Here is a 20261-nt window from a genome sequence, read left to right as displayed (position 1 = left end):
TATGTGTTTATTGACAAAATGTGTCAAATTGACAAAATAAGGTGTTTTCTACTGTGCATAATGTCAAATACTGTAAAAACTATGTGCTTTAAAGTGTAAAAACCTTTATAAAAATCAATATATAAACTTTACGCAGTGTAGACTATCTTCATAGACTAATATAAGTGCATTATCATAAGAAATAATCTATTCTATGTCATACAGTATTGTCTTCTAATATCACAGTTGTGCTGAGCCTCCTCCTGGTTTACAATAGAAAGTTTTTCCTTGTGAGAAATTTACAAATCCAACACTGGAGGGTTCCTCCAATGATCTCATTAATATTCATGAGTGTACCAGCGAACACCACTAGGCGGCGGTGTGATTCCTCACTGTTTCTCAAGCGTTCTGAGTTCATCAGGCGAAGAAGAAAACAACGTGAGAGCCATGCCGAAATCCAAGAGAGACAAGAAAGGTATTAATTTAATGTTTTTGTATGTTTTATCACTTACTATTACTCAACTTTACACCCCATACATTAAAATTAATCGAGCTTTCAGTTCGAGGTGTGGTTAAAGAGAGGAATGTGTTTACATTTTAATTGGCACAGTACTAAAATAAAATCATGTTTGTTACTTGTTGCTCAAATATGTCAGTGTATGTGTATTAAGCTGTAATATATTTTAATGTCAAGTTATTGAAGCAGGTGGTTGTTCGAATGTGTTAATGTTACTCTCGTTTATCTTACTTTTAACAGTTTCTTTAACCAAAACAACCAAAAAGGGGTTGGAATCCAAACAAAACCTGATTGAAGAGGTTAGTATGACTTTTTATGGATATTTTGGGTGATACTACTAACACTACATGCATGTACCATGGTAATACCAGGGTATTCGTTGGGATCACTGGAGCTGAAACCAGATGATCATGTTCTTTGAGATGTTTCAGCTTTAATGGGAGCAAGAAAATCTGACTATTAAGAGTCACATCTATAATGCCACTAATTTGCCTCCAGTTTGTGTTAGTGTTATAAAGCTATAGCTTTATGATTTGAAAATAATTTTTTCATTTTTCACTTTATCAGCTGCGGAAATGTGCAGACATCTACAGATACGTGTTTGTGTTCTCAGTAGAGAACATGAGAAACAACAAACTGAAAGACATCAGGACAGCCTGGAAACACAGCCGGTACACACACACACACACACACACACACACACACACACACACACACACACACACACACACTTCCACTGATTTTATATCAGGTTAATGATATTTACTATTGCCTAACCCAATACCTTCCCATCACAGAAACATGTGCAAAACACTAGATTGAAATAAAAACATGTTTGGCCAATTTTGTAAGACTTTTTAACTAGTAAAATGTCCTCACTAGTCGGTTGTCATAATATGTGGAGGACATTTGGCCCTCACAAGTATATCTAAACCTGTACACACACAAACACACTCTTCATGCTTTAAAGAGATTAATGTTCAATTCAATTCAATTCACATTCATTTGTATAGCGCTTTTCACGATACATATCATTTCAAAGCAGCTTTACAGAGAATGCATGTCAACATTACAATTTAAAGAATGCAGTTAGCAAATAATGTAATAATTTAAGCAAATTAATTTACAATCACTGTTAGCATTTTAACTGAACGTAGAAGCAATGAGCACCTGGAAAAATGAATTGCATATTAACAATAATTAGGATATATAGAAATTTGTCAATGTGCAATATTGAATTTGGGTTTTGCATTTCAGGTTCTTCTTCGGTAAGAACAAAGTCATGATGATTGCGCTGGGAAAAGGACCGACAGACGAATACAAAGATAATCTGCATAAAGTACGTCAGTGCATTTAATCTACAGTAGTGGATCAAAACCTTTCAACAAAGTTGTCCTAAAACCTTCTTCTTAGGACATTTTAGTTCTTATGACAACTTTTTTGATCCATTTCAAATGTTGACACTTATTTTATTTAAATGCTACATGATGAATGTTTGCACACATTTTATGAACCTTTTATTAAAGGATTAGTTCACTTTCAAATAAAATTTTCCTGATAATTTACTCACCCCCATGTCATCCAAGATGTCCATGTCTTTCTTTCTTCAGTCGAAAAGAAATGAAGGTTTTTGATGAAAACATTCCAGGATTTTTCTCCATATAGTGGCCTCCAAACGGTTGAAGGTCCAAATGTCAGTTTCAGTGCAGCTTCAAAGAGCTTTAAATGATACCAGACGAGGAATAAGAGTCTTATCTAGAGAAACACAAATGATCGCCTTGCACATGCTTCTGCTTTCCATATTCTTCAAAACACTTACGCTGTGTGTCCTACACCTTCCCTATTCTACTTACGAAACGAACGCGGCGCCAGTTTAGTTTTTTTCCGTAAGTAGAATAGGGAAGGCGTAGGAAGTACAGCGTAAGCTTTTTGAAGAATACGAAAAGTGGAAGCACATACAAGGCAATCATTTGTGTTTATAAAGTATATGCAGTTGAATTTTCTTTAGAAAATGACTGATGGTTTCTCTAGATAAGACTCTTATTCCTCGTCTGGTATCGTTTGAAGCTGCACTGAAACTGTAATTTTGACCTTCAACCGTTTGGGCTCCATTGAAGTCCACTATATGGAGAAAAATCCTGGAATGTTTTCATCAAAAACCTTAATTTCTTTTCGACTGAAGAAAGAAAGACATGAACATCTTGGATGACATGGAGGTGAATAAATTATCAGGAAAATTTTATTTGAAAGTGAACTAATCCTTTAACTACACTGGCTTATTCTGGCTAATATACATAATATATTCCAATGTTCTGGTTTGTTTTACAGCTGAGCAGGTTTCTCAGAGGTGAAGTCGGTGTTTTGTTCACAAACAAAACCAAAGACGAGGTGCAAGAGTGAGTAATGAACTTCAGACACCAGTTAATATGCTTTGATAATCTTAAATGAAACTTAGTGTTTTGTCATAATTCAAGAGACTTGTGCATAAACTGCTCCTTTAAAGGATTAGTTCGGTTCAGAATTAAAATTTCCTGATAATTTACTCAGCCCCATGTCATCAAAGATGTTCATGTCTTTCTTTCTTCAGTCGAAAAGAAATGAAGGTTTTTGAGGAAAACATTCCAGGATTTTTCTCCATATAGTGGACTTCAATGGAGCCCAAACGGTTGAAGGTCCAAATGTCAGTTTCAGTGCAGCTTCAAAGAGCTTTTAATGATACCATACGAGGAATAAGAGTCTTATCTAGAGAAACCATCTGTCATTTTCTAAAATAAATCAAATTTATATACCACTTTTTAACCACAAATGCTCATCTTGCACTGCTCTGCGATGCGCCACGCATTATGCAATCACGTTGGAAAGGTCACACGTGACGTAGGCGGAAGTACCACGGTAGGGCGAAAAACTTTCTCCTCCAACTTCAAAATCATCCGAAATCATTTTACATTTTTCTGTAAAGGGCGTTTGACTTGATCTTTGCATGTTTGCTTTGTACACACTGGATCGGCACTTCCACCTACGTCACGCGTGACCTTTCCAACGTGATTACGTAATGTGTGGCGCATCGCAGAGCAGGGCAAGATGAGCATTTGTGGTTAAAAAGTATATAAATGTTTTTTTTTTTTTTTTTAGAAAATTACCTATAGTTTTGCTAGATAAGACCCTTATTCCTTGTCTGCAGTCATGTAGAGCTCTTCAACCCACACCTGCTTCAACCACTATAAGGAGAAAAATCCTGGAATATATTCCTCAAAAACCTAAATTTCTTTTCGACTGAAGAAAGAAAGACATAAACATCTTGAATGACATGGGGTTGAGTAAATTATCAGGAAATTGTAATTCTTAAGTGAAATAATCCTTTAATGAATTCAAAACTATTGCAAAACTATATAATTAGGGCCCAAGCGAAAATTCGCGCAGGGCCCTCTTGTTCTTCTAAGGATTATTATTATTTTTTTTTTTTTTTTTTTTTTTTTTTTTTTTTCCGTCTTCCGGGGCTTTTTGGGGGCCTTAACATGCTCAAAAACTCTTGAAAATTGGCACACACATTGGAATCCGCGGCCATTAGGACGCCGGAGAGGCTGGTACCCGGGCGTGGCAGGGGGGCTCGACAGCGCCCCCTTGAAAAAAGTCTGAAAATTTGGTCCATATATTAAACACGCTTGCACGTATTAGTATGAAACTCAGTACACATATAGACCTCATCGGGCCGAACAACTTTCGTGCTCTAAGTTAAACACCACGCCAACAGGAAGTCAGCTATTAAGGGTTGTTTGAAAAACGCATGCTCTGGAATTTGATATACTCCTCCTAGACGATTAATCCGATCGCCACCAAACTCGGTCAGCATGAAGTCAAGACACTGATGATTAAAAATTGCCAGGGGATTTTTGATATCTCGAACGGTTTGGCCGTGGCGAGGCAACGAATTTATGGCGAGAAAAAGGAAACAGGAAATGTGTTATAACGTCTGCATACATATATTGATCTTTATGAAACTTCACGAGTGTGTTCGTTATAGGAGTCTGATCACATGGATGTGACTATTGTGAGTCAAAGTTATAGCGCCACCAACTGGCAGCAGGAAGTGTATCACTTTTTGAAATGTTTTGAGATCACCCTCTTATTTTTACCTGATTTGCTTCAAACTTCATCAGTGTAATGTCAATACACAGCAGATGTAGACCTATGACAGGATTTTTGATATTTGAAATATTGTTGCCATGGCAACAGGTCAAACTGTAATAATATTCTTGAGTGTTTTTGAGGCTCTTAACATGCTTCAAATTGCATGAAACTCGACACACACATCAATATTGTCAACCAGTAGACATGGACAAAGCCATAGAAATGGGCGTGGTGGAGGGGCTCAGTAGCGCCACCTTTTGACAAAAGTGGGGGGGTTAGTTTTTCCTACAATCACCAAACTCGGTACACATATTGTTCTCATCAAGCCGGACAATTTTCTAATTTACATTCATTAGCTCCGACCAACAGGAAGTCAGCTATTTTGGTTTGAATGTTAATTTTTTGAAAAAACAGGCTATGAATTTTATACTACTGCTCCTACAGGGTTTATCCAATTTACACCAAACTTTTTTTAACTTGTTGCTAACACATTGAAGTTGTTTAATTGCAAACGGATTTTGGATATCTCAAACGGTTTGGCCGTGGCGAGGCAACGAATTTATGGCAAGAAAAGGGAAACAAAGTGTTATAACTTCTGCATACATTAATTGATTTTGATGAAACTTCGGCTTAGTCTTCGTTGTACAAGGCTGATCACATGGATGTGACTATTGTGATTCAAAGTAATAGCGCCACCAACTGGAAGCAGAAAATGTGTCACTTTCAGCATACATTGAGATCACCCTCTTATTTTTACCTGATTTGCTTCAAAATTCATCAGAATAATGTTAAAACTTGGCACATGTAATCCTTTGAAAATGGGCAGGGAGGAGGGGCTCTATAGTGGCACCTTGTAGTGCAGTAAATGTGGAGTGAATTTGACATAGTCCTTTGATGTTTAACCGTTTTAAGTGCCTATTGCCCGCTGTGCACAGTTGCCCTGAAGCCACCGGGGTGGCGGTGCCACCGGGCTTGGGCCCGCCATCGCTGCTCGCAGCTATATTTTGCTATTGATATTGTTAACTTATATCAATAACTTTGCATGTTTGGTTGTTCCTCCTTTAAATAGTTTCCAAAATCTACCAACATCCTGTTTTTCTTCCGCACAGATATTTCAGTAACTTTAAAGAGATGGATTACGCTCGAGCAGGAAACGTAGCAACCATGGCAGTGACGCTGGATGAGGGTCCGCTGGAGCAGTTTCCACACTCAATGGAGCCTCAGCTCAGACAGCTGGGCCTCCCTACGGCTCTGAAGAAAGGTAAACCATTGAGACTAGTACATAAACAAGTTTTTAAGCTGATTGTTGGAGTGTGTATGGTAAAAAGGCATTCCTTTTGAGGTATTCTTTGACAAATTCATACTCATTATTGCAGTGTTTTTTGTATAACAAGACAGAATGCATTAATATAAAATATATCTGCATCTTAAATGGTCTATTTTCAGTAGAGTGTAATTGTATTTGAAATTGCATTGGACAAAAAGTAGTGTGCACTAACATATCAATCCATATGCAGGTGTGGTGACACTGATAAAGGATTTTGAAGTGTGTAAAGACGGAGACACACTCACACCCGAACAGGCTCGAATTCTGGTGAGTTTGTATCACTAATACACTCCAGAAAATCCTATTCTTAAAGGCGCGCTATGTTGTTATTTTTTTTATGCAAAATTAATACATTAGAATTGTGAGATATAAACTCGGAATTGCAAGAAAAAAAGTCACAATTATCTTATTTTCCATGGCGAAAACAAGCTTCCATATGTTCTAAACTACTTGGGATTTTCAAAGGGATGCAATCTTGAATTTTTAATATTATTCTAAAACTATATATTTTTGGCCTTTCAAATCAGAAACTCTTTGGAATCGAGATGGCGGAATTCAAATTATCGATTAAGTGCATGTGGAATTCTGAATCCGGGGACTTTGAGAAGCTAACGGACGGTGACGAGGATGCGACCAGGAAAGAGGAATCAGATGAAGACTCAGAGGAAGGAGAAGGGAGCGAATAAAACCTGGACTCAGGCAGTGGACTTTTTTGCTATGAACATTTTGTGTTGATCCAACATAAACCCGTAAAATGTTTTTATTGAGTGTTTTTTCAGTCATCTGCACAGTTTAGTTTGTATCGTCATCTTCTACAATGTACAAAATACTCAAATACAAGGTTCTGTATGACTGTACTGAACAGAGAACAGGTGATCTGTGTTATTCTTACTGTTAAATATAAGTTATTTTAGCAAATGTCTGGCAAGAAGAAAACAAAACACAGTGATTCATCAAGATGCCACTATTGCATTCATTTTATTGCATTCTCATGTAAACGTGGGGAAAATGTAATTAAGTGTTGGTGAGCTCAGAAAGACGTTTGATTTTGCATTGTGTTTATTAGGAAGCAGAAGGCTGGTCCAACTCAATTTATCACTGTTTTGTCACTTGACCGTAGAAAAATAAATCAGGCTTCATATTATCATTTTTCTCTCTAATTGTCACGGGCTGTCTAGCGGAAGTAATTGGGACACTCGTGGGCCACTAAATCCCAGGCGTGTTTGAAAGCGTCCACGACTTCCTGTTTCAGTGGACCTTCTGCTGCTGCCGTCAGGTTCTCACGCAGCTGCTCCATGGTGGACATCCCGATAATGACCCCGTCACCCTGATCCCCCTGTAACCACACATCAGGTGTATTACAACAATGCAAAGTATCAAAATGTGTATTATATCATTTCAAGATGTCTCCCACCTTCAGATGAGAGTGATGGTACATCCAGCGAATAGCAGCTGATGTGAGGGTGGGTTTCTCTGAGCCGTACGCTGCTTCTAGAGCTTTCTGTATGCCATCTATGCCTTGGAAGTTACTCTCCTTCCAGTATCTGAAATGCACGTCATCTAGATATTGAGCTCATACAGGACTGAACAAATGAATCACTGATGTGAGTATCATACTCAATGAATTATGATATTAATGCACCTGTCCCTGTAAGCACCAGCCCAACTGTTCCCGAAGAATCGACCCGTGGGCTGAGCGCCGTCTTTATCTTCATAGTGATATTTCCCAGTGAGGAGCCCGCCTGTGAGAGGAGCACATTCAAAAGTGCTTGAGATAAAATATGAGACATGCAACGTGTGAAGAAAATGCATAAGAGTCAAGTGATATTTCCCTTGATTTTACTTGCGATCCATATATTTTATATTGCACATCATTTCCAATCAAACAAACGTTTTCAAATTATGCAAAAAGTGCAAAAACCATAAAAAGCTTGCTAAGAAAATCGAAATAAAACTAAAGAGTTGATCTAATCTCATTCCAAAAATGTTTAAAATGTCATTTACATTTCAGAATATATGGTGATTTTAGAGCTTAGTGATAGAAATTAAATTTGTTGGTTAAAAAAAACAAAACAATAAAATAAATAAATACTGTATACCAAGGCTGCATTTATTTGATTAAAAAAACAAAGTAATATTGGTATATATTATTACAATTTAAAATAACTTTTATATTTGAAAATATTTTAAAATGTAATTTATTCCTGTGATGCAAAGCTGAATTTTGAGTGTCACATGATCCTTCAGAAATCATTCTAATATGCTGATTTTGCTGCTCAAGAAACATTTCTGATTATTATCAATGTTGAAAACATACTTTTTTTTCAGGATTCTTTAATGAATATAAAGTTCAAAAGAACAGCATTTATCTGAAATAGAAAGCTTTTGTAATATTACACTACCGTTCAAAAGTTTGGGGTCAGTAAGAATTGTTATCTATTTTGTTTTTTAAGGAAATTAAAAAAAATAATACTTTTATTCAGCAAGGATGCATTAAATTGATCAAAAGTGAAAAAGACATTTATAATGTTACAAAAGATTATATTTCAAATAAATGCTGTTCTTTTGAACTTTCTATTCATCAAAGAATCCTTAAATAATTTGTACTCAACATTGATAATAATCATGTTTCTTGAGCATCAAATCATCATATTAGAATGTTACCAATCCCAAACTTTTGAACAGCAATGTAAAGACACATACAAATATATACACAGTATAGATAGATAGATAGATAGATAGATGTATGTTGACTTTTGGTCTATTGTTCATTAGGAACTGATTTATGGTGTTTGCATGTACATTTAAAACAATATTGAACACATTACCTGCCAGGGGATTGTATGCATAAAAGCGGATGCCAAAGTATCTTAAACACGGCAGTAGTTCAGTCTCCACTTGTCGTGTGGTTGCATTATACATTCCCTTCAGGAGAAAACATCAACGCTGATCAAAACTCTCCATTAATTCTTAAGTAATTCAGTTATTGAGTAAGTAGAACTTCATTTAAGATCTTAGTCCTTATATATAGACTGACATAAATCCGTCTGTCCACTTACTTGATATACAGTAGGAAGAACCCAGTTATTGTGTTTGCAGATGCTGTAGATTTCTGCCACTTCCCATGATGCATAGTTTGATAAGCCCAGCTCCTTGAATTTGCCCTAAACATCAACAAACAGCTGAGTTTAGTAAAGACAGTAAGGCCTCTGTCTGTGTGATGTTGAGTTACGAAATTCTGACGGCGTTTGTTTTCTAAAAACAAAAAATCTAGGTCAGATAGCCATAAACTATCAATAACTCACCTGACTGTCAGACATTTATCAAAGCACACAAAGTCTAGAGCTCTTGAGTTATAATGTAAAAGCCTTTGTGTGTCTGCAGCTCATAACCCACCTGCTGATGGAGCTCGTTGCAGGCCTCCAGTGTGAGTTGAACGGGGTTCTGGTGGTCCGGCGCGTGCAGGTAGAAGATGTCCACACACTGTCTGCGCAGCCTCTTCAGGGACGTGTCCAGCTGACTCCGCACACTTTCTGGTTTGAGCGTTTTTCCCTCCCAGGGGTTTGCTTTAGTCGCGATTCGAACTGATAAACACACACATTGTTTAATATCAAATAATAATAATAATAATAATACAGAAAAATATAATAATAAATTAAAATACTAAATTAATTAAACAATTAATTATCAAAATAAACAACAATAATACATACAAATAAATAAGATAATAATAAATTAACAACAAATGATAAATATAATTAAATTAAATATTTGATAATTAAAATAAACAATATATTAAAATAATAATACATTATTTTTGGTCATCCACATATTCGATCCATAAGGAAAAAGTATCCTAAGGTGCAATTTTTTTTTTTTTCATGTTAAATGGAATCAAAGAGTGCTAATTTGAACAATTTAAAACTGATATTAAAACATTTAAACATATTTGGAAACAATATCTAAAAGTAAAAATTTAAAACCAATAAAAACTAAATATCTTTTTACTTTGGACAGTATATTTCTGTCAATATTTATCATATATATATATATATATATATATATATATATATATATATATATATATATATATATATATATATATATACACACACACACACACATATACATATTACAACTAAACATGTCACGTGATCTCCCCACCAGTACACTCATATCTTCAGTGATTACTACATACTAAGGAACAACTGTACCTGTTTTAGGAAGTTGCATGTCTCCTATGATGGTCTCTGCCTGTCCATCAGTGTACATGTATGCAGTGTCCAGCTCATCGTGCCCGCGTTCTAAGAACACCTGCACCAGCTGCGCGCTCATGTGCGCGTCCGCGCGTCCACCAAACGCCATGGAGCCCAGCAGAGTGACGGGGAGTTTGGACTGAGACATGTTGCGAAGTTGTTGAAAGTGTAATGTCTGTTTTTGTATTGTACGAATACTGTGGTGAGCTCCACTCAAGCCTCTTATGGCAGCAAAGTTCATCATAGTAAAGTTCCTGTAATCTAGGTAGTACTACCAGGGCGAAGGACATGCGTGGACTGAGGGACCGTGGGGAAAGTGCACAACTTGTGCCTAAACGTAGAGGGCAGTTCAGAGGAATGCCATTGGTCAGCAGAAGGAGGTGGACATTTAGAAGTTCAAAGTTCATTTGCATCATCCCTTTGGTCAAAATAACGATGTTGTTTTCTAAAATCACTTACCATGCTTTTAAGCACATGAAAGTCCCATTATAACCTGAAGATGTCAGCAGAATACAAATAACTGGTCAAATGGGTAGTGGACCAAAAACACGAATGAACATTTTCTTTATTGGCTAAACTTGTTTTGATTGGGAAAACTATATATATGATTGTTGTAACTAGTTTTTCCACTACTAAAAGGTCACATTTGGGCTTTCATTAGTTCATTTTTATAGTCCCCCATGGTGAAAATCAAGTTTTTAATGTTGTTTTTATGTCTATGTGGTGTTTTTAATATGTTTTAAGACAAACTATGTGCAAATTCATAAGTCAACACCATTGCTGAGTATTTTCTCTTTAAAACTGCAGGGATCTAAAGAGTTTCAAAAACATGGTTTGAAATCCCTGGTGTTTCTGACGTCACAAAACTACTTCTTAACCAATCACGTCAACATGCTGGCAGGCTTTTGCATATCATTAACTATGACCGATCTGAAGTAGGGCAGTCTCAAGAGAATGTTATTCTGTATATTTTTCTGTTAATATGGACAATTTGATAGATTTAGCAATATAGCGGGTATATGATGTATATTACGATGTTATGATGAACTATTTCTCCACTGACATTCTAAGTGTTCAAAGCGTTTGTAAGGATACTGATTTTTAGAAGACAGCTGTCTGACTCGCGAACAGGACATGGTTTGGGTTACATTAGCAACACATTATTAGCTGTTTGATAATGTAGTCAAGCAAAAGGCTAATCATATTAATTACTGTTATGTGTCCAAATTTCCATTGTGCAGCGTTTACCTCAGTAAGTTGACAGAGTGATTCTGCACAAGAAATAAATTAATACAGGTTTGAAACAACATTACAGTGAGTAAATAATGATAGAATTTTCATTTTTGGGTGAACTATCCAACTGCAATGTTTTTGACTGAATGCATTAATATAAAATATATCTGCATCTTAAATGGTCTATTTTCAGTAGAGTGTAAGTGTATTTGAAATTGCATTGGACAAAAATTAGTGTACACTAACTTAATATCAATCCATCTGCAGGTGTGGTGACACTGATAAAGGATTTTGAAGTGTGTAAAGATGGAGACACACTCACACCCGAACAGGCTCGAATTCTGGTGAGTTTGTATCACTAATACACTGCTAAATATCCTATTCTTAAAGGTGCACTATGCAACTTTTTTTTGGTTCAGAAATAATACATCATCAATCCTTCTTCCAAAACATGTTTTGTCTTACCCTGATTCACTAGGATAAGCCTAGTAAAAGTGTTTATATTTTAGACCTGTCGAGATGGTTTTTGTGGGTAATTGCATACATACGTCACTCGCCTATTCGCGTCTCGTCATATCCGTAAATAGAGAAAAGGTGCTCTGGCTACTTTGACGTGTGTCTGGTGTAGTGGCAGAGGTTAGATGTCACAACAAGCGAGAAAGGTTGACATGGAGTAGCTAAATCTCCAACCTCCGGAGAATAACCCGTTTTAAACAAACGCTGGACAGAGGAGAGTCTGCTGGCGAAAAGAGAACGATACAGAGCTCGTAATAAAACAAGAACCAACATAGGCTTGGCTTTTCAGAGATGGCGAGAACTGAGGGATTTGTAAATGTTGTAAAAGTGATGTGGAGATGCGTTTTTATTACTCAACAGGTGATTAAGGTATTTAATTGAACAGATAAATTGCCATATTGTAGCTCTCTAACAGAGTTCATTGTAAAGCATGATCTATTGTGAAGGTTCATATTCATCCACACAGTCACAGAGAGCCAAAGCACAACCAAAACAATGTTCTTCCGCAAAATTCATGGTTTTGTTTTTAACCGCTAGAGGGCCAAAAGTTACGTAGTGTACCTCTACTGAGTATTTTTAAGTTGTAATAACTTGCACAGTGTTGCTTCTCAATAGTTATTTTTAGATATTTTAGCTGGAAAAACAGGACAAAAAGACTAAAAACTTCAATTTTGAAATGTATTAATTCGCTGGACAGTTCATTCACAAACATCACCTCTTTATTTGGATTAAAATGCATTTAAAAAAACACAATCTTTTCATGCCATTATGGAAGCTTGTTTCTGCCATGGAATAAAAAATGAAAGGGGATTGCAAATTTTTAATCTCACAATTCAGACTTTATCAGAATTGTGAGATATGAACTTGGAATTACAAGGAAAAAGTCTGAATTGTAAGATTAAAAAGTCACAATTATCTTATTTTCCATGGCGAAAACAAGCTTCCATATGTCATAAACTAATGGGGATTTTGAAAGGGATGCATTCTTGAATTCTTAATATTATTCTAAAACTATATATTTTTGGCCTTTCAAATCAGAAACTCTTTGGAATCGAGATGGTGGAATTCAAAATGTTGATTAAGTGTATGTGGAATTCTGAATCTGGGGACTTTGAGAAACATTTTGTTTTTGTTGATCCAACATAAACCTGTAAAATGTTTTTATTGAGTGTTCTTTCAGTGAGCTGCCACAGATTAGTTTGTATTGTCATCATCTACAGTGTTCAAAAATACACAAATACAAGGTTCTGTATGACTGTACTGATTAGAGAGAACAGGTGATCTGTGTTATTCTTATTTAGCAAATGTCTGGCAAGAAGAAAACAAAACACAGTGATCCATCAAGATGTCACTATTGCATTAATTTTATTGCATTCTCATGTAAACGTGGGGAAAATGTAATTAAGTGTTGGTGAGCTCAGAAAGACGTTTGATTTTGTCGTGTTTATTAGGCTGGTCCAACTCAATTTATCACTGTTTTGTCGCTTGACCATAGAAAAATAAAGCAATCTCTGTATTAGTTCTTATAAATCAGGCTTCATATTATCATTTTTCTCTAATTGTCACGGGCTGTCTAGCGGAAGTAATTGGGACACTCGTGGGCCACTAAATCCCAGGCGTGTTTGAAAGCGTCCACGACTTCCTGTTTCAGTGGACCTTCTGCTGCTGCCGTCAGGTTCTCACGCAGCTGCTCCATGGTGGACATCCCGATAATGACCCCGTCACCCTGATCCCCCTGTAACCACACATCAGGTGTATTACAACAATGCAAAGTATCAAAATGTGCATTATATCATTTCAAGATGTCTCCCACCTTCAGATGAGAGTGATGGTACATCCAGCGAATAGCGGCTGATGTGAGGGTGGGTTTCTCTGAGCCGTACGCTGCTTCCAGAGCTTTCTGTACGCCATCTATGCCTTGGAAGTTACTCTCCTTCCAGTATCTGAAATACACGTCAGGCCCAACAAACATGCCACACTGATCGCATTTAATAATTGTAAAGTCTTTATCTCAACTAATTAATTAGTCTTTAATTAACTAATTACATCTAGAGATTGAGCTCACACAGGATTGAACAAATGAATCACTGTTGTGAGTATCATACTCAGTGAATTATGATATTAATGCACCTGTCCCTGTAAGCACCAGCCCATCTGCTCCCGAAGAATCGACCCGCGGGCTGAGCGCCGTCTTTATCTTCATAGTGATATTTCCCAGTGAGGAGCCCGCCTGTGAGAGGAGCACATTCAAAAGTGCTTGAGATAAAATATGAGACATGCAACGTGTGAAGAAAATGCATAAGAGTCAAGTGATATTTCCCTTAATTTTACTTGCGATCAGTATATTTTATATTGCACATCATTTCCAATCAAGGCTGCATTTATCTGATTAAAAATACAAAAAAAACCCCCATTGATATTGTGATATTATTACAATTTAAAATAATTGTTTTACATTTGAATATATTTTAAAATGTAATTTATTCCTGTGATCAAAGCTGAATTTTCAGCACCATTACTCCAGTCTTCAGTGTCACATGATCCTTCAGAAACCATTCTAATATGATGATTTGCTGCTCAAGAAACATGATTATTATCAATGTTGAAAACAGTTGTGTACAATTTTTTTCAGGATTCTTTAATGAATGTAAAGTTCAAAAGAACAGCATTTATCTGAAATAGAAAGCTTTTGTAATATTACACTACCGTTCTTACTAAGTTTGGGGTCAGTAAGAATTATTATCTATTTTGTTTTTTAAGAAAATTAAAGAAATTAATACTTTTATTCAGCAAGGATGCATTAAATTGATCAAAAGTGACAGTGACATTTATAAACTTACAAAGGATTCCATTTCAAATAAATGCTGTTCTTTTTAACTTTCTATTCATCAAATAATTCTGAAAAAAAATTGTACTCATCATTGATAATAATCAGAAATGTTTCTTGAGCAACAAATCGTAATACTTGAATGATTTCTGAAGGATCATGTGACACTGAAGACTGGAGTAATGATGCTGAAAATTCGGCTTTGATCACAGGAATAAATTACTTTTTAAAATATATTCAAACAGAAAACAGTTATTTTAAATTGTAATAATATTTCACAATATTACTGTTTTTTTTGGTATTTTTAATCAAATAAATGCAGCCTTGAGAGCAGAAGATACTTCTTTTAAAAACAGTTAAATCTTACCAATCCCAAACTTTTGAACGGCAATGTAAAGACACATACAAATATATACACAGTATAGATAGATAGATAGATAGATGTGATGTATGTTGACTTTTAGTCTATTATTCATTAGGAACTGATTTATAGTGTTTGCATGTACATTTAAAACAATATTGAACACATTACCTGCCAGGGGATTGTATGCATAGAAGCGGATCCCAAAGTATCTTAAACACGGCAGTAGTTCAGTCTCCACTTGTCGTGTGGTTGCATTATACATTCCCTTCAGGAGAAAACATCAACGCTGATCAAAACTCTCCATTAATTCTTAAGTAATTCAGTTATTGAGTAAGTAGAACTTCATTTAAGATCTTAAGTTGGTTTTATACTAGACCTTATATATAGACCGACATAAATCCATCCATCCACTTACTTGATATACAGTAGGAAGAACCCAGTTATTGTGTTTGCAGATGCTGCAGATTTCTGACACTTCCCATGATGCATAGTTTGATAAGCCCAGCTCCTTGAATTTGCCCTAAACATCAACAAACAGCTTAGTTTAGTACAGACAGTAAGGCCTCTGTCTGTGTGATGTTGAGTTACGAAATTCTGACGCCGTTTATTCTCTAAAAACAAAAAATCTAGGTCAGATAGCCATAAACTATCAATAATTCACCTGACTGTCAGACATTTATCAAAGCACACAAAGTCTAGAGCTCTTGAGTTATAATGTAAAAGCCTTTGTGTGTCTGCAGCTCATAACCCACCTGCTGATGGAGCTCGTTGCAGGCCTCCAGTGTGTGTTGAATGGGGTTCTGGTGGTCCGGCGCGTGCAGGTAGAAGATGTCCACACACTGTCTGCGCAGCCTCTTCAGGGACGTGTCCAGCTGACTCCGCACACTTTCTGGTTTGAGCGTTTTTCCCTCCCAGGGGTTTGCTTTAGTCGCGATTCGAACTGATAAACACACACATTGAACATGATTAAAAATATATTTTTTAATACAATTATATTTTAAAAACAATTTTCATGTTAAATGGAATCAAAGAGTGCCAATTTGAACAATTTGAAATTGATATTAAAACATATTTAGAAGCAATATCTAAAAGTAAAAATTTAAAAGCAATACAAACTAAATATCTATTTATATCTATCTATCTATCTATCTATCTATCTATCTATCTATCTATCTATCTATCTATCTATCTATCTATCCATATATATATATATATATATATATATATATATATATCTATATGTTTGTTCTAAAAAACAAAACAAAACTCTCATCTTATAACTAAACATGTCACGTGCATTGTCATGTGATCTACCCACCAGTACACTCATATCTTCAGTGATCACTACATACTAAGGAAGAACTGTACCTGTTTTAGGAAGTTGCATGTCTCCTATGATGGTCTCTGCCTGTCCATCAGTGTACATGTATGCAGTGTCCAGCTCATCGTGCCCGCGTTCTAAGAACACCTGCACCAGCTGCGCGCTCATGTGCGCGTCAGCGCGTCCACCAAACGCATTGGTTCCCAGCAGAGTGACGGGGAGTTTGGACTGAGACATGTTGCGAAGTTGTTGAAAGTGTAATGTCTGTTTTTGTATTGTGGTGAGCTCCACTCAAGCCTCTTATGGCAGCAAAGTTCATCATATAGACTGTAAGAAAAGATAGACGCCGCTTCCTTCCATCGTAATGAACTGAAGGTAAAACGGACGATGATGGGCGTTGACATGTTACGCAAAAACGTCAGGTGAAGCCGTTTTATTGGTTGATGCCTGACCAATGAACAACGCCATCCAGTGCGACTTGGCATACGGAAATAAATATTTGCATATGTATGAGGCAATATTTTCATTAAAATAGCATTAGTTTTAACAGGTTTTATATTACAGTAAAAGAGCAGTAAAGTTGTTTATTGGGTGGCTGCTACATGGACCATTGCATACAAAAACGTCCCATTTCATTGGCTGACTCCAACCAACGACTTTACTACTCTTTGTAAAATAAAACTCAGTTAAAACTAATGATATTTTAACGAAAACAGGGATTTTATCTCAGAGCACAGAACTAGCCCCCCCCCCCCCCCCCTTTTTTTTTACATGGTCTCTGAGCAGCTTTGTCCCAAAATGTGTCGGGGTTTTTTTTCAGAGAAACATGTGATTAATGAAAAACGAAGCCTCACATTGTTTCCAGTCACTTGAATGCTACACTTTGCGTGTCAGAATGTTTGAACCCAGACCGTTAGCCTACTATATGAAAGTCCATTTACTAAACATTTTAAATATATATGCCTGTAACTCAGTAGGCTATGTATTATTAGTAATTATTTGTTGTAAAGAGCGATACAATTGTGCAGCGTTTACCTTAGTAAGTTGACCGAGTGGAGCTCGTGCGAGTAAGTGGAGGCGAGGCTAATTAGCATATTCAAAGATCCGAGTAAACTAAATGAAGTAAGGGTGTAGAGATACATTCAAGCTATTTTAAGACATGAAGAATTTTTTTTTTCACAGGAAAAAACGTTAAAATATGTAATTTTGGTGATCACATTTTGGTGAACATGAGTTTAAAGGGATAAAACGACTAACTACAGTCCTGTTGTACAATTATTCTCCACCAGGGGGCCTCAGCAAACTTTCACAGTCATTCATTTCACTGGCTCAAAAAATTTGGGAACATTTCTACATTCATGTCAGTTGTGTGAGATATGTTATGGAAATATAATATTAGGATATATTCTTTCTTGACAAGAGGGAATGTTAATGTTTTGTTCCACAGTGTTCTAAGTATTTATCCCAATTTTAATGAATTCTGTTAAACATTCCCACATAATATTCCTGGACTGACACGTCCACATGTCTTCAAAATACCAGCAGATGTTTTCATAGGTGTGTTTCTCATTCTGATCATGGCAGAGGTGTTGAACCTTGGTTGGCATTGACCCCTAGAGGAGGATCAGTGCTGTTAGGGAATGCTTTCCGGGTTCTGTTGCCCCATATTCCCTGATCCCAGCGGTGACCTCATCATCCTCTGCCCTCAGCTGTGGTTCGCTGACCCCTCGGCAGTCCCGTCCTGTAAGAGAATAACTTCTAATGTCACATGGTGAAGGTTCTGTTTCAGTGTAAGATAAAGTGACATCCAAAAAATGGATACGTTTTAGAATAGTTTAATATTTACAGTAATGATTTTATTATTATATCTTTATTTGCAGGTTTAAGTAATAATAAAAAAGTGTAAATAATATGCTCTCAGACTTATTTAATCCATCATATCTCCATTGCTGGTACTCTAGAAGGTGTTTGGCTGTTCCTCAGTGGTGTAAACATTACAAAGTGACCTTCATTTGACTCTAAAATCGGTCTAATAAAGTGTTTCCCTTTGAATTAGGCACTTTGAAGTGATGCAGTAAATCAAGCTGAAGTAACGAGCATCCTGCAGGAGTTCAGTCAGCTCTTTAGCTGCTTTAGGTTGTTCCTGTATTTGTCTCGTTCCTCTCAAATGACATTCCCTTCACTGCTCCTACAGGAAGACAGAGTGTCCTGAGGGCATTTGGATCTCAGCTGGTGTCTGAGGTGGATCTGAGAGTCTTGTCATCTGCTGCTGCGCTTTCAGTCTGCTCCAGACCTCGGATTAATATGGACTCAGATTAGTTTGTTTTATCATGTTAAGTGTGTTATTTAGGTGCAGGACTCAGCGTATGAGGATGGATATGTTATTTTATTCTTTAATCATTCTAATTCATGGAATTAATGCAGCATCCCGTTCTGGAAAAGACCTGATGCCGCACATGTGAGTAACTAATGCGAGTTAGATCAGTTGCGCGCGCTTCTAGATTATTATTGCTACTTTGCTTTGAATACCACTATAAATAATGTATTTAATGAACGAATGTACTTCTCATATACGTGCTTGTATTATATAAATTCTAAGTTATTGCAATCAAAACACATTTTTAGTTAAATTGGAGACTCGCTTTGACGCGTATTTACGCGTATTAATTGGCGAACATGTGAGACTCTGGATGAATGTCAATCCATTTGGGAACGTTTTTGTAAGGTTCTTCCAGTAACATTAATAGAACCTTCGTTTAAAGTTGTCTGGTCTTACGTTCTATAATGACAAAAACGAAATTTATACATTTGTTTGATCGTTGGAACGCTACATTTTCTGAAACATTTTTAAACGTTATTACTTGCTACTTGTTTCAGAACGTTCAGAGAACATTCAAAAGTAACGATTCCACAATGTTTACAAAAATGGAACGTTTTGATTGTTTAGAGAACATTCAGAAATAATGTTTTCATAATTGAATGGCAATGATAGCAAAACGTTCTTAGAACATAGTGAGCTGCCTACAAAGGAAGCATAGTTAAGATGACTCAGAACGTGCTTATAATGCCCAAAAATGCTGTCTATGTAGGCTGTTTATTAGGTTTTGATGCACACGAGCTGGTGCGCATTAGACAGATATCCAGCGTCCAACTTTTTAGTGCCGGTTTAGTGCATTCTCTCCCTTTAATGCTGCATTAACGAGTGATTAACAAAAAATAACACAGGCAAACAGTTTCACTTCTCTATAAAAAAAATCTAGTGCCAATAATCCCAGACATGAAAATAATCGCCTGGAGGTTCAGACTCGTGCAGATCAGCCTATGTTTGAGGATATAGAACATTTTTACAGAGTGACTAATATATCAGTCTGGGACCTTCAGATGTAAATCATGTGTATCTTGTCATCTGTTAGTCCAGAGATGATTAAAATGATTTATTGGCATTTTCTTATTATTTTAATGATCACTATTGCTCAATTTGACATGGAGTGTCTAAGTCACTGACAGTCTTACAACTTGTTCCCCTGTCAAATTCATTACAGTTTATTAAAACTGCATGAACGGATGACTGAACCTGCAGGTTACCTGATGTGTGTGTTTTATCTCCAGGCCAAATGTGTGTGCTGATCAGGAGGTGAAGCTTGTGGCCCAGATGCAGCCGTGTGTCCAGGCCTTCACACGGATGGTTAAAGCCTGGAAACAAGGATGCCAGGGACAATCCTGGTGCATGGGATACGAGAGGAGGTGGGATTGATATTCACACGCTGTGCAGATATCTTTATGAGAACATAAA

The 20261-nt window shown here is 36.4% G+C and overlaps 4 protein-coding genes and 1 long non-coding RNA gene across 5 annotated transcripts in view; 3 read left to right on the top strand and 2 right to left on the bottom strand.

Moving 5' to 3' along the window:
• Positions 1-345: 345 nt before the first annotated feature.
• On the top strand, positions 346-7095 carry mrto4 (MRT4 homolog, ribosome maturation factor). Its single transcript, XM_048172501.1, has 8 exons — positions 346-454; positions 737-795; positions 1064-1167; positions 1754-1835; positions 2825-2892; positions 5734-5885; positions 6142-6218; positions 6479-7095. The coding sequence occupies exons 1-8, from the start codon at positions 427-429 to the stop codon at positions 6635-6637; spliced, it is 729 nt and encodes a 242-aa protein (XP_048028458.1). The 5' UTR covers positions 346-426; the 3' UTR covers positions 6638-7095.
• Positions 7096-7117: 22 nt separating this feature from the next.
• Positions 7118-10519, bottom strand: LOC125256463 (aflatoxin B1 aldehyde reductase member 4-like). The gene is made up of 7 exons (XM_048172499.1): positions 10166-10519; positions 9348-9535; positions 9011-9115; positions 8780-8876; positions 7594-7693; positions 7366-7495; positions 7118-7287 (listed from the first exon to the last, which is right to left on the bottom strand). Exons 1-7 carry the CDS (start codon positions 10449-10451, stop codon positions 7126-7128), a joined length of 1068 nt encoding a protein of 355 aa, XP_048028456.1. The 5' UTR covers positions 10452-10519; the 3' UTR covers positions 7118-7125.
• On the top strand, positions 10453-16018 carry LOC125256466. The gene is made up of 3 exons (XR_007182118.1): positions 10453-10587; positions 11708-11784; positions 15888-16018. It is a non-coding gene; the product is annotated as an uncharacterized LOC125256466 (long non-coding RNA).
• Positions 13522-16865, bottom strand: LOC125256464 (aflatoxin B1 aldehyde reductase member 2-like). Its single transcript, XM_048172500.1, has 7 exons — positions 16516-16865; positions 15900-16087; positions 15563-15667; positions 15316-15412; positions 14087-14186; positions 13770-13899; positions 13522-13691 (listed from the first exon to the last, which is right to left on the bottom strand). Exons 1-7 carry the CDS (start codon positions 16703-16705, stop codon positions 13530-13532), a joined length of 972 nt encoding a protein of 323 aa, XP_048028457.1. The 5' UTR covers positions 16706-16865; the 3' UTR covers positions 13522-13529.
• Positions 16866-17248: 383 nt separating this feature from the next.
• Positions 17249-20261, top strand: part of megf6b (multiple EGF-like-domains 6b) — a 93136-nt gene continuing 90123 nt past the window's right edge. Inside the window, exons 1-2 of the mRNA XM_048172497.1 lie at positions 17249-18926; positions 20078-20212. Coding sequence (XP_048028454.1) covers positions 18799-18926; positions 20078-20212 — 263 coding nt within the window. The 5' untranslated portion in view covers positions 17249-18798. The remainder of the gene's footprint in view (positions 18927-20077; positions 20213-20261) is intronic.

Source organism: Megalobrama amblycephala, linkage group LG21 (genome assembly GCF_018812025.1).
Source record: "Megalobrama amblycephala isolate DHTTF-2021 linkage group LG21, ASM1881202v1, whole genome shotgun sequence".
NCBI lineage: Eukaryota > Metazoa > Chordata > Actinopteri > Cypriniformes > Xenocyprididae > Megalobrama > Megalobrama amblycephala.
The sequence above is the reverse complement of the archived record's forward strand: the minus strand, read 5'-3'. Positions and strand labels throughout refer to the sequence as shown.

Excerpts from the sequence above, each read along its gene's own strand:
- LOC125256463 (XM_048172499.1), bottom strand. The coding sequence starts at position 10,451 with ATGATGAACTTTGCTGCCATAAGAGGCTTGAGTGGAGCTCACCACAGT. Across the intron at positions 7,694-8,779 it reads TGCATACAATCCCCTGGCAG|GCGGGCTCCTCACTGGGAAA; the intron begins GTAATGTGTTCA and ends CTCCTCTCACAG. Across the intron at positions 7,288-7,365 it reads ACCATCACTCTCATCTGAAG|GGGGATCAGGGTGACGGGGT; the intron begins GTGGGAGACATC and ends GTGTGGTTACAG.
- mrto4 (XM_048172501.1), top strand. The coding sequence starts at position 427 with ATGCCGAAATCCAAGAGAGACAAGAAAG. Across the intron at positions 796-1,063 it reads AACAAAACCTGATTGAAGAG|CTGCGGAAATGTGCAGACAT; the intron begins GTTAGTATGACT and ends TCACTTTATCAG. Across the intron at positions 1,836-2,824 it reads ACAAAGATAATCTGCATAAA|CTGAGCAGGTTTCTCAGAGG; the intron begins GTACGTCAGTGC and ends TTTGTTTTACAG.
- LOC125256464 (XM_048172500.1), bottom strand. The coding sequence starts at position 16,705 with ATGTCTCAGTCCAAACTCCCCGTCACTCTGCTGGGAACCAATGCGTTT. Across the intron at positions 16,088-16,515 it reads CATGCAACTTCCTAAAACAG|TTCGAATCGCGACTAAAGCA; the intron begins GTACAGTTCTTC and ends TGTGTTTATCAG. Across the intron at positions 15,668-15,899 it reads GCAACGAGCTCCATCAGCAG|GGCAAATTCAAGGAGCTGGG; the intron begins GTGGGTTATGAG and ends GTTGATGTTTAG.